Source organism: Aquarana catesbeiana, linkage group LG12 (assembly GCF_042186555.1).
Source record: "Aquarana catesbeiana isolate 2022-GZ linkage group LG12, ASM4218655v1, whole genome shotgun sequence".
NCBI classification, from domain to species: domain Eukaryota; kingdom Metazoa; phylum Chordata; class Amphibia; order Anura; family Ranidae; genus Aquarana; species Aquarana catesbeiana.
This window is the reverse complement of record NC_133335.1, coordinates 39,949,924-39,963,028: the sequence shown is the minus strand read 5'-3', so window position 1 is coordinate 39,963,028 and position 13,105 is coordinate 39,949,924. Positions and strand designations below refer to the sequence as shown.

The 13,105-nt window shown below is 43.3% G+C and overlaps 1 protein-coding gene across 2 annotated transcripts in view; it reads left to right on the top strand.

The window, feature by feature from the left end:
- CRHR1 (corticotropin releasing hormone receptor 1) overlaps positions 1-13,105 on the top strand; it is a 327,518-nt gene that overhangs the window by 307,147 nt on the left and 7,266 nt on the right. For both annotated transcript variants that reach the window (XM_073607633.1, XM_073607634.1), the window contains 5 exons: positions 227-380; positions 3,038-3,098; positions 8,709-8,781; positions 9,812-9,897; positions 10,442-10,577. In XM_073607633.1, coding sequence (XP_073463734.1) covers positions 227-380; positions 3,038-3,098; positions 8,709-8,781; positions 9,812-9,897; positions 10,442-10,577 — 510 coding nt within the window. The remainder of the gene's footprint in view (positions 1-226; positions 381-3,037; positions 3,099-8,708; positions 8,782-9,811; positions 9,898-10,441; positions 10,578-13,105) is intronic.

Below are 13,105 nucleotides of genomic sequence, written 5' to 3'. Positions count from 1 at the left end.
CATTACTCATTAAAGCTCCACAGGCACCTTAACAGCGATCTACATTTTACATCTGGATTAGCTTTTTCATGTAGATTTATGATGGGAAGGGCATTTTTGCACTTGAACTTGTTTCCAGAGGCAGTATAGCTAGAATAAATTTTCATTCACTGTAAGGTGTTCTAATGATGATCTGAAATCTCCCCTCAGCTTCTTATCAGATTGCATTTTCCTCCTCTCCTTGCAGGTCTGGTGTCGCCTGGTCACTATAGCTCACAATTATTTTTATGTTACCAATTTCTTCTGGATGTTTGGTGAAGGATGCTATCTGCACACAGCTATCGTTTTGACATACTCCACTGACAAGCTACGGAAATGGATGTTCATATGTATTGGCTGGTGTAAGTGACTGCTTTGTCCTGGAACAAACAAAATACAACTCTTGTTGCCATTGTGACTTGCGTCTATTTTTCTTATTGTTGCTAACCTTTAGAATATTTTTTTTAGATAAATAGATTAGATTAGATTCTAGATAAAGTAATTATTGGTTGCATCAATAAGGAACACAAAAATGAAAGTACATCAGGACTGTCAGGAGGTTTACAATAATACTAGCGAACAGAATCACAGTATCTCACAAAAGTGAGTACATCCCTCACATTTTTGTAAATATTTTATTATATCTTTTCATGTGACAACATTGAAGAAATTACACTTTGCTACAATGTAAAGTAGTGAGTGTACAGCTTGTATAACAGTGTAAATTTGCTGTCCCCTCAAAATAATTCAACACATAGCCAATAATGTATAAAAGGCTGGCAACAAAAGTGAGTACACCCCTAAGTGAAAATATCCAAATTGGGCCCAAAGCGTCAATAATTTGTGTGACCACCATTATTTTCCAGCACTGCCTTAACCCTCTTGGGCATGGAGTTCACCAGAGCTTCACAGGTTTCCACTGGAGTCCTCTTCTACTCCATGACGACATCACAGAGCTGGTGGATGTTAGAGACCTTGCGCTCCTCCACCTTCCATTTGAGGATTCCCCACAGATGCTCAGTAGGGTTTAGGTCTGGAGAAATGCTTGGCCACTCCATCACCTTTACCTTCAGCTTCTTTAGCAAGGCAGTGGTCATCTTGGAGGTGTGTTTGGGGTCGTTATCATGTTAGAATACTGCCCTGTGGCCCAGTCTCTGAAGGGAGGGGATCATGCTCTGCTTCAGTATGTCACAGTACATGTTGGCATTCATGGTTTCCTCAATGAACTGTAGCTCCCCAGTGCCGGCAGCACTCATGCAGCCCCAGACCCTGACACTCCCACCACCATGCTTGACTGTAGGTAAGACACACTTGTCTTTGTACTCCTCACCTGGTTGCTGCCACACATGCTTGACACCATCTGAACCAAATAAGTTTATCTTGGTCTCATCAGACCACATGACATGGTTCCAGTAATCCATGTCCTTAGTCTGCTTGTCTTCAGCAAACTGTTTGTGGGCTTTCTTGTGCATCATCTTTAGAAGAGGCTTCCTTCTGGGACGACAGCCATGCAGACCAATTTGATGCAGTGTGCAGCGTATGGTCTGAGCACTGACAGGCTGACCCCCCACCCCTTCAACCTCTGCAGCAATGCTGGCAGCACTCATACGTCTATTTCCCAAAGACAACCTCTGGATATGACGCTGAGCACGTGCACTCAACTTCTTTGGTCGACCATGGAGAGGCCTGTTCTGAGTGGAACCTGTCCTGTGAAACCGCTGTATGGTCTTGGCCACCGTGCTGCAGCTCAGTTTCAGGGTCTTGGCAATCTTCTTATAGCCTAGGCCAGTGGTGTCCAAACTATGGCCCTCCAGTTGTTAAGGAACTACAACTCCCATCATGCCTAGTCATGTCTGTGAACGTCAGAGTTTTACAATGCCTCATGGGAAGTGTAGTTCCGCAACAGCTGGAGGGCCGTAGTTTGGACATCCCTGGCCTAGGCCATCTTTATGTAGAGCAACAATTTTTTTTTTCAGAGAGTTCTTTGCCATGAGGTGCCATGTTGAACTTCCAGTGACCAGATAACACCAAATTTAACACACCTGCTCCCCATTCACACCTGAGACCTTGTAACACTAACGAGTCACGTGACACCGGAGAGGGAAAATGGCTAATTGAGCCCAAATTGGACATTTTCACTTAGGGGTGTACTCACTTTTGTTGCCAGCGGTTTAGACATTAATAGCTGTGTGTTGAGTTATTTTGAGGGGACAGCAAATTTACACTGTTATACAAGCTGTACACTCACTACTTTACATTGTAGCAAAGTGTAATTTCTTTAGTGTTGTCACATGAAGAGATAGAATAAAATATTTACAAAAATGTGAGGGGTGTACTCACTTTTGTGAGATACTGTATATAAAGGCATCAGTAGAGGTGAGGTCTCAGAATAAAGCCAATCAATGTGAAAAACAAATGATAATAGGATGAACTGAAAAGGGCCATGCAAGAGGGAATATTTGGAAGAGAATTGGTGGTGTTTGAGAGGGGAGGGGGAAGGAAGGAGCAGAAAGGGGTTGAAACATAAGGAAAGGGAGGGAAAGAGGTCGGAGGAAAAAAGGGGTCCCAAGGGCTCATAATGCTAAATGTGTCAAATGGTATGTAGAAGAGTATCAAATCTGGGGGGGTTGGCATACGATATCCAGGGGTGCCAAACTCAAAGGAATATGTCATGAGAGTCCATTAGCTATCAGTTCTTCCTTAACCATTATATCATTTACTCGGTTCTTCACCACCTTAAAACTCAGGGTGGGAGATTTCCAGGCTGTTACGATAGTGAGCTTAGTGGCGATAAAGATGTGGGCAACTAGCGTACGTTCGGTATGGAGAAGAGCGTTGATAGGTTTGTGAAGTAAAGACTCGTATGGATTTTTCTGAATATTAGAATGAAATAGAGTATGTAGGAGTTTATAAACTCAGATCCATAATTTGCGCACCATTGGATTGGTCCACCAAATATGTCATGGTACCTTCCTGGGACTAGAACTTTTTTATTTATTTTTTTATTCTGTCTTTCCAGGTATTCCATTTCCCATCATCGTGGCCTGGGCCATTGGCAAGCTATACTATGACAACGAGAAGTAAGGAGTTATGTTTGGGGTCAGGAGGGTTTAAAGATGCATAACGTTTGGGGGTGAAGACAGAAATAGAGGAATGTATTCTGGAATTAAAAGATTACTCTTTTATTAAATATGTTTTTGGTTATACAGGCAATACAAATATGTTACAGATTTTCCTGTATAATACTTATTTAATGGCTGTGTGCGTTTCACACATCCCCATTACCTGTTTAAAAAAGACAATTTTAAGTTAGGAGTCTGGCTTTGGTTCTGAGGACAACAAACACAGGTTTTCCCTAAATACTATGCTACCCTAACATTTTATATTTCTGATATGTGCCTGTTGTACCATGTACTTGTGCATAATAGTATCCTGTTCTGTTTGTATGGCTTCATTTGTGTGAAATACCTGGTGATCCTGTCAGTTCCCCTGCTTTCCTATTTCAAACTGACCACGCTAGGTATGAAAGCACATCAATCCCAGTGTGGTTAGATTTCTGGCTGTGCTGGGGGCCCAGCCTGCCTGTCCTCCAATGATATAACACGCCCCCCACCCCCACTTTCTTGCACAGCCATTCACTGGGAAGATCAATGTACTGCTGTTTCTCCACCCGACCTCTCTAAGTCCCTTATGCAGAGCTGAGAAAAGAGATTATGTGATCACTCACAAAACAAGAAAAAAGATGTTTATAATGTTTTTATGCCTTTCATTTAATTTTTAAACTGAATGATTTTTTATTACAAGGTGAGGGTTTACATATAATTTAAAGTACAACTACCCCTCACATTTTTGTAAATATTTTATTATATCTTTTCATGTGACAACACTGAAGAAATGACACTTTGCTACAATGTAAAGTAGTGAGTGTACAGCTTGTATAACAGTGTAAATTTGTTGTCCCCTCAAAATAACTCAACACACAGCCATTAATGTCTAAACCACTGGCAACAAAAGTGAGTACACCCCTAAGTGAAAATGTCCAAATTGTATAACAGTGGAGGAGCGCAAGGTCTCTAACATCCACCAGCTCCGTGATGTCATCATGGAGGAGTGAAGGAGGACTCCAGTGGCAACCTGGTGAACTGCAAGCCCAAGAGGGTTAAGGCAGTGCTGGAAAATAATGGTGGCCACACAAAATATTGACATTTTGGGCCCAATTTGGACATTTTCACTTAGGGGTGTACTCACTTTTGTTGCCAGCAGTTTGGACATAAATGGCTGTGTGGAGTTATTTTGAGGGGACAGCAAATTTACACTGTTATACAAGCTGTATACGCACTACTTTACATAGTAGCAAAGTGTCATTTCTTTAGTGTTGTCACATGAAAAGATAGAATACAATATTTATAAAAATGTGAGGGGTGTACTCACTTTTGTGAGATACTGTATATTTATACTTGCCAACATCTTCATCCCAGTCCTTGAGACACTGTCACCCCCACCCACAGCCCACACATATCAGGCTTTTATTCTTGGTGATCCTCCTGGACAAGACGTGCCCCACGTTCGGTATCGTGACTGGGCTCCATCAGTAGAAGCAAGAAAAAAATGGCCTGACTCTGCATTTCATCACACACAAGCACACCACCCTTATCTAAACTTCTCAGTAGTCCCTTGAGAGTTGTCTATTCAATCCTGTTTCTGTAGGATTTTGCCACGATCACTGTCAACCTCCAGTAGATGGCATTGTCACACTGCAGGCAAACTCCTTGACCATGATCAACATTAGGCCACAGCTTGCCTTTTGATCCCTCGATGATGGACAGTATAGTCAGACATTCCTATCACCATCTCCAACAGAATGGGGTTATTTTAGCTGCATCTATACCCTCATAAACCATAGCAGGAGGCCATGCAAGAACATTTTCCCAGCAGATGGATCCTTTACTTGTGAAATTCTGATATAAACACCCTGCTGTGTAAAACTGTTTTTCAGATTTCAAAGCTCTTTTAGGTTGTGTCCTCAGATGTCTAATCGATAGCCAAAATAGATGTTGAACAACATCCTTTAATCTTGAGCGTATTACAATCCCCCAAAATGTTAAGAGCCCCATTATGGCTATCATAAAAATTGCAGTGCGATTCCCCCCACCACTATTATTATATTTAAAGCGGGGGTCCACCTATCTATCGTTTTTTTTTTTTTTGAGTTAATTCACAAACTTTTCTTCTCAGCATTACATACTCACATATTGTGTGTAATATGTCCGCCTGTGTCAGATTTCGTCGGAAAGAATAACTTATATTATTCACTGCAGGCAGTTTCCATCTTCATTGTGGGCATTTGAAGCCCACAAGCATTTATTTCCTGGATGTGGTGAATGCTGTGCTCCCAGCATTCACCGCTCGTTCCCGCACATGCTCAGTGGCATCCAGGGAAGCCTGAGACTAGCTCTCAGGAGTCTGGGAGAGGCTAGAAACACGCCTACTCCCACGGGAGGAGAACCAGGAAGTGCAAAGAAGAATAGAAAAATAAAAGGTAATTACGGCGATTTAAATTTTTTTAAACGGCATGTCAGCATCTAAGCAAGGAAGAGAATACATACAGATATTGTTCAAAATTTGTGTGGAACCCCGCTTTAAGCGCAATAATGAATTTGGGAGAGAGGGGCCTTATATACAACACCCTCAACCGGGATTTATTGGTAACACATCCCTTTGGATACATTTTTTAAAAAACAAGAAACCGTAGAAACCCTAACACACAAAAAAAAAAACTTTTATGGGATTTTACCTGTACCAAAACCAGTTTACCTAAAAAGTAGTTAACTTTTATATATATAAATACATATCTAAGAAATAGAAAAAGAAATTGTGCCCAATCCCTATCCTGGCCCTTCCCTGTTTACGTCAGCTTCCCTCCATTTTTATATATTGTATTATAGAATAGGTTGTTGGTTTGGTTTTGCTTTACTGTCTTGTTTATTTTCCACGTTTGCTTTCCTTTTGGTTTGGTATTGGATAGGTGTTGTGTGCATGATTAAACTTTATTTTAATCTTACTTAGTACTGATTTGAGTTTCCCAAGTACTACTACACTGAACTGCTGCTGGATACCTGCATTCGGTATCCCTTACACATTAGTAAATAGATTCCCATAAGTGCAAAGATGTGCAACTAACCACATAAAAACTGCAGTGCCTGTAGAAGCTTGTTTTAGGGATTAAGGCCTCGTACGCACGGACGTTTTAAAAGAACGCGCTGTAAAGCTAGTATCAATGCCAGGGGAAAAACAACGTTAAAAACGCGATTTTATCAGCGTTTTGCATTGGCGTCAATGCGCATTTAGCCACGCTAGCTTTCAGCCGCATTTCTCTGCCTCTATTCAAAAGCAATGGTTCCCTATGGGAGCCCATTGATTTGAATAGAAGTCGCACCAGAAGTCAGATCAAGATGACTTGTGAGACTTGTGTTGAAAATCTTGAAGGGGAACACCGCCAAAATGTAAAAAAGTTTGCGTGAGGTTCCCCCTCAAGACGATACCAGACCCTTCGGTCTGGTATGGATCTTAAGGGGAACCCCCTACGCCAAAAAAATGGCGTGGGGGTCTCCCCAAGATCCATACTAGACCCTTATCTGAGCACGCAGCCCCCCACCCTCCTGGACCGTACCAGGCCACATGCCTTCAACATGGGGGGGTGGGTGCTTTGGGGCGGGGGGGCCTTGCGCTCCCTCACCCCAAAGCACCTTGTCCCCATGTTGATGAGGAAAAGGGCCTCTTCCCGACAACCCTTGCTGTTGGTTGTTGGGATCTGCGGGCGGGGGCTTATTGGAATCTGGAAGCCCCCTTTAACCAGGGGGCCCCCAGATCCCCGCCCCCTACCCTAAGTAAATGAGTATGAGTTACATTGTACCCCTACCCATTCACCTTAAAAAAAAAAGTGTTAAAAATAAACACACTACACAAGTTTTTAACGTATTTTATTAAGGCAGCTCCGGCTCTTCTCCCTCTCCGGTTCTTCTCTCTCTGCTGTCTTCTAGCTCTTTTGGTGGGTCTTCTCCCACTGCTCTTCTTCCAATGTTGACTCGACACGATCTCCCGGTGTAATGCTGGGTTCGCAGTGTGCCATGGCTTATATTGGCATGGGGCGGGGCCACCCGATGATGCAATTTGAAGGCAACGCTCCTTGTGATGTCATTGCCCCATCATGCCCCGGGCAGTGATGTCACACAACCAACGGCAAGGGTTGTCGGGAAGAGGCCCTTGTCCTCATCAACATGGGGACGAGATGCACCCACCCCCCCATGGTAAGGGCATGTGGCCTGGTATGGTCCAGGGGCGGGCGCTTGCTCCCCCCCTTCTTTCCTGACCTGCTGGGCTGTGTGCTCGGATAAGGGTCTGGTATGGATCTTGGGGGGACCCCCACGCCATTTTTTGTGGTGTAGGGGGTTCCCCTTAAGATCAATACCAGACCGAAGGGTCTGGTATAGTCTTGTGGGGGAACCTCACGCTAAATTTTTTTTTACATTTTGGCGGGGATTCCCCTTCAAGATTCTCAGCACACAAATTGCACCGCAAGTCGGATCATCTTGATCCAAATTGTGGTGCAACTTCTATTCAAATCAATGGGCTCCCATAGGGAACCACTGATTTTGAATAGGGGCCGAGAAATGCCGGATGAGGCTTAACGCTGTGTATATAGCATTAAGCCTTGTTAAATCGCGTTTAACACCTTTTACCGGCGTCTGGCATTTTTACAGCTCTAGAGCTGTAGCCTCAGAACGCGCTGGTTCTGGGTTTTTTTGGAGCTTAAAAACGCCAATGCCTGTTACAGCTCAAAAATGCTATGGTGTGTATGAGGCCATTGAATACTATGGAGTGGCATTTTTAAGCTGCAAAAAAAGCGTAAAAAGGCTGCTGTAAAAACGTCCGTGGGTATGAGGCCTAATGCCGTGTACACATGACCGGACTTTTTGACAGCAAAGGTCCGACGGAACTAATCCGCCGGACAATTCGATCATGTGTGGGCTTCATCGGACCTTTGCTGTCGAAAAATCAGAAGGACTTTAGAAATAGAACATGTTTCAAATCTTTCCGACAGACTCGAGTCCGGTCAAAAAATCAGTTCGTCTGTATGCTAGTCCGACGGACGAACAATGACGCAAGGGCAGCTATTGGCTACTGGCTATGAACTTCCTTATTCTAGTCCGGTCGTACGTCATCACGTTGGAATCAGTCGGACTTTGGTGTGATCGTGTGTTAGCAAGTCCGTTGCGTCGGAACTCCGTCAGTACTCCGTCAAAAGTCCGTCAAAAAGTCCTTCGGAGTTCAGTACATCGAAAGTCCGCTTGTGTGTACACGGCATTAGAGTTAAACTGTGCTGTACTACAAACAGCAAACATCAATCAAACCTTTATCTCTTCCAGAGGGAGCTGAAAAGAATGGAGTGCAAGGGCATTCAGATACCCTTTCCAAAAGCTTCACCTCCTATTCACACTGCATCTCCTCTTCTGTAAAATGCTTTTGAATGGTCTTGGAAGGGGGGTACAGATAGTAAAGTTAAAAATAGAATTATCCTTTAAGTATGGTCATATAAAGTATGTCACACATTAAACATGGTGAAGTTATTACACAATAGTAATGCAAGTTCAAGTCACTTCTTGATTGTCATAACGTTTGATCTACTCCAGGTGCTGGTTTGGGAAGAAGGCCGGAGTGTACACAGATTTTATTTATCAAGGTCCCGTCATCCTTGTACTGCTGGTAAGGACATGAACTTTTAGGCGTGGGCTGCAAAAGCCACAGCTTTTGGTCATATGGAGCTTCCGTCTAAACTTTAGGGCACAGAATGCACTATGATAAACTTTAGGGCACAGAATGCACTATGATACCATACTGACAGCAGAACATACACTGACCATGCACTTAATGTGTTAGTAGACAAGTAATAAAGACGATAGTGTACAGCAGGGGTCTTTAAACTTTATGAATAAAGGGCCAGTTTATCGTCCCTCGAGTTTGAGGGTGGCTGGACTGTGGACAGTGTGTGTAGAAAATGCCCTGGCATCAATGGGTGTAAAGAATACCCCATCATTGGTATTAGTTGGAGAAATATTGGACCATTGTTGGTATTAGGGGAAGAAAGAGTTCCTTATCATTGGTGTCATTGGAAGAACTAGTGCCCCATTGTTTGTTTCAGGGGGACGAGTGGTGCCCCATCACCAGTGTCAGTGGGAGGAATAGTAGCTCATTGTTGGTATCAAGACAAGGAATAGTGCCCCATCATTGGTGTCAGTGGAAAGAATAGGGCCCTGCAGTTAGTGCCAGTGGGAGGAGACGAGTCCCATTATTGGTGTCAGTGGGAAAAATAGTGCCTCATTGTTGGGTTCAGTGGTAGGAATAGTGTCCCTTTGTTGGTATCAGTGACAGGAATTATGCCCCATTGTTGGTGTAGAAGGAATAGTGGAGGAATAATGTCCCAAGCTCCCGATAAAGGCAAGCAAAGGACCACATCCAGCCTCCGGGCTGCATTTTGGAGCCAACTGATGTACAGTCAGAGCTGGTTCCATTTGTATAAAAATGTACAAAAAATATTGAAGGGGTTCTTGGATCTTACAGTCTAAACACAGCAGACTCACACACTATCACTGCACACTGGGACTGAAAAACAGAATATGCAAATAGGGTGTGAATTAAACTAAAACCTTCAAATAACCCACATTCTTATTGTGCACTTCATCATTATATAGGTATTTAATGTTTTAAATCTAACAATATTCACTTTTTTTCTTAGATAAACTTTATATTTTTATTTAATATTGTGAGGATTCTGATGACAAAGCTCCGAGCCTCCACTACTTCAGAGACCATCCAGTACAGGTAAGTTATCCCTTTTGAATATGTTTTATCTTTTCGCTCTTATACTATGTACACACAATAAGATTTTCTGACAACAAAACTGGATTTTTTTCCGAAGAATGTTGGCTCAAACTTGTCTTGCATACACACACTCACACAAATGATGTTGGAAATTCCGAACGTCAAGAACGCGGTGACATACAACACGTACAACTTGCGGAGAAAAATGAAGTTCAATAGCCAGTGCGGCTCTTCTGCTTGATTCCGAGCATGCGTGGACTTTTGTGCACCGGAATTGTGTACACACGCTCGGAATTTCCGACAACAAGTATTGTTGTTGGAAAATTTGAGGACCTGCTCTCAAACATTTGTTGGCGGAAATTCCGACAACAAATGTTCTATGGAGCATACACACGGCCCGACTTTCCGACAACAAGCTCCCATCCAACATTTGTTGTCGGAATATACTATTGTGTGTACGGCCCATTTCTGTTTGTTTTCTCACACTCTAGGCTGTCTTTCCCTTCTTGAGTACCCCTGTTCATTTTTCTTCATTGCCTTCCAGGAAAGCAGTAAAGGCGACTTTGGTTCTGCTGCCTCTTCTGGGAATCACCTACATGCTTTTCTTTGTCACTCCAGGAGAAGATGAAGTCTCACGAATTGTCTTCATCTATTTCAATTCATTCTTGCAGTCCTTCCAGGTAAGAAAGAGATTTTGACCAGTATTGAGTGTATATATATTGTGATATTTTGGGGTCTGGATCACTAGCCATCTGTGTCTTTGTAAAACAAATAATTTTTATTTCTCCAAAACCGCCAAACATAACTGGTTTAAGGCTGGGTTCACATATGTGCATGCAGCGGCTCACAGCAGGAGTCCGGCGTGTCCTCGTTCAATGTTTCAGGTCCGATTTTAGCCCAAATCACATCGGAACTGCTGCGGAGATATGTGAAACAATCTCCTGCTGTGCGAATTGGATACGGGGAAACACACATCCAATTCGCACTAGTGTGAACCCAGCTTCAAACAGAATTTCAGGTTTCCGCCAACATGAACTTGTTCCACAACAATGTTAAAATATCTGCCTCATCCAGGGGTCCAGTTCACAAATAGCCCAGCAGAATCTCAGCAGCCAAACAGCCCACCATACCTAATCCAAAACATTTTAATGGGACAGAACTGCTCTCTTTTAGTTGAACTGTGGGACTATGTAAGCAGAGTACTCTCTGAATGACTTGACATTTCTGTTCCCTTTGAGGGGCTGGAGGCTCTTTCCAACCCAAGATCTCTCAGAGCCTCTGAATTCCGAGACCTATATCAGGACTTAATAATCCTGGAAAACTTCAAACCAGTTTTTGCTTTTAATCTGATCACCCTGGAACCCCTCACCCTGCACAGGTGAGAATCCATGAGTACTCAACTGCTTCTTTGGTGGCTTCTGTTAAAGGGACTACAACCCAAAGCATGGTTACATATATCTACCACCCAGGACCCTTCCCTGTTGTCCTGCACAATATGTGTATACAGTTTCTCATAAAAGTGATTACACCTCTCAGATTTTTGTAAATATTTTATTATTATTATTGGGGCACCTCTTGCCCAGAAGGATCGCCAAGAATAAGGGCCTGATATGTGTGGGCTGTGGGTGGGGGTGACAGTGTCTCAAGGACTGAGATGAAGATGTTGGCAAGTATAAATATATATCCACAGTAAAGTGACACACTATACCAAGTATGGGAAAGAGGCACAGTTGGTTACTGGAAATAGGTGGTGGGGGGATTTAGAAACACAAAAACTTCTATGTTAAATATAGTGACATATATGTAATTTTATTTTGCTTATACAGTATCTCACAAAATTGAGTACACATCTTTGTAAATATTTTATTCTATCTTTTCATGTGACAACACTGAAGAAATGACACTTTGCTACAATGTAAAGTAGTAAGTGTACAGCTTGTATAACAGTGTCAATTTGCTGTCCGCTCAAAATAACTCAACACACAGCAATTTATGTCCAAACTGCTGGCAACAAAAGTGAGTACATCCCTAAGTGAAATGTCCAAATTGGGCCCAATTAGCCATTTTCCCTCCCCGGTGTCATGTTACTCGTTAGTATTACAAGGTTTCAGGTGTGAATGGGGAGCAGGTGTGTTAAATTTGTTATCGTTCTCACTCTCTCATACTGGTCACTGGAAGTTCAACATGGCACCTATGGAACAAACTCTCTGAGGATCTGAAAAAAGAATTGTTGCTCTACATTAAGATGGCCTAGGCTATAAGAAGATTGTCAAGACCCTGAAACTGAGCTGCAGCACGGTGGCCAGGACCATACAGCGGTTTAACAGGACAGGTTCCACTCAGAACAGGCCTTGACATGGTCGACCAAAGAAGTTGAGTGCATGTGTTAACGTCCTATCCAGAGGTTGTCTTTGGGAAATAGACGTATGAGTGCTGCCAGCATTGCTGCAGAGGTTAAAGGGGTGGGAGTCAGCCTGTCAATGCTTAGACCATACTGCATCAAATTGGTCTGCATGGCTGTCGTCCCAGGAGGAAGCCTCTTCATCTAAAGATGATGCTCAAGAAAGCCCGCAAACAGTTTGCTGAGGACAAGCAGACTAAGGACATGGATTGCTGGAACCATGTCCTGTTGTCTGATGAGACCAAGATAAACTTATTTTGTTCAGATTGTGTCAAGTGTGTGTGGTGGCTTGCCTACAGTCAAGCATGGTGTCACGTACCTGATGTGAGACCGAAGTAGTGGGGAGGCCTCCCTTGCACCTCGGGTCCTTAAAGCCTCTGGAGATGGAGACAGAGACTTGGTGGACACCGAGTCGCAGGGATGCCAGGGGTGTGGAGCACTGTGAAAGCCTTAGTCCGAGATTCGAGCCGAGGTCAAGTCCATTTGGGCAACAAAGCATAAAAGGGTTAATAAAAGGGTTAATCCGAAGAAGAATGGTCGAGATTCAAGCTGGGGTCTGTTCCAATCTGGCAGCTGAGTACAAAAGGGGCAAAGAAGTTGAATGGTTAAGGTACAAATCTGAGGTCAATGGCAAGCAGAAATCAAGAGTAGTCAAATAGTTTTCCAGGTCACAACAGGTTCAGACAAATCACACACTAGCACAGGAACAAGGGGGGACTGAAGATAGTCCAGCAATTTGGCATTGTCTGGGCTGGGCTTATATAGGGAAGTTTGAGGTCACTTCCTGTGCGCCTCCTGGGGATTTTC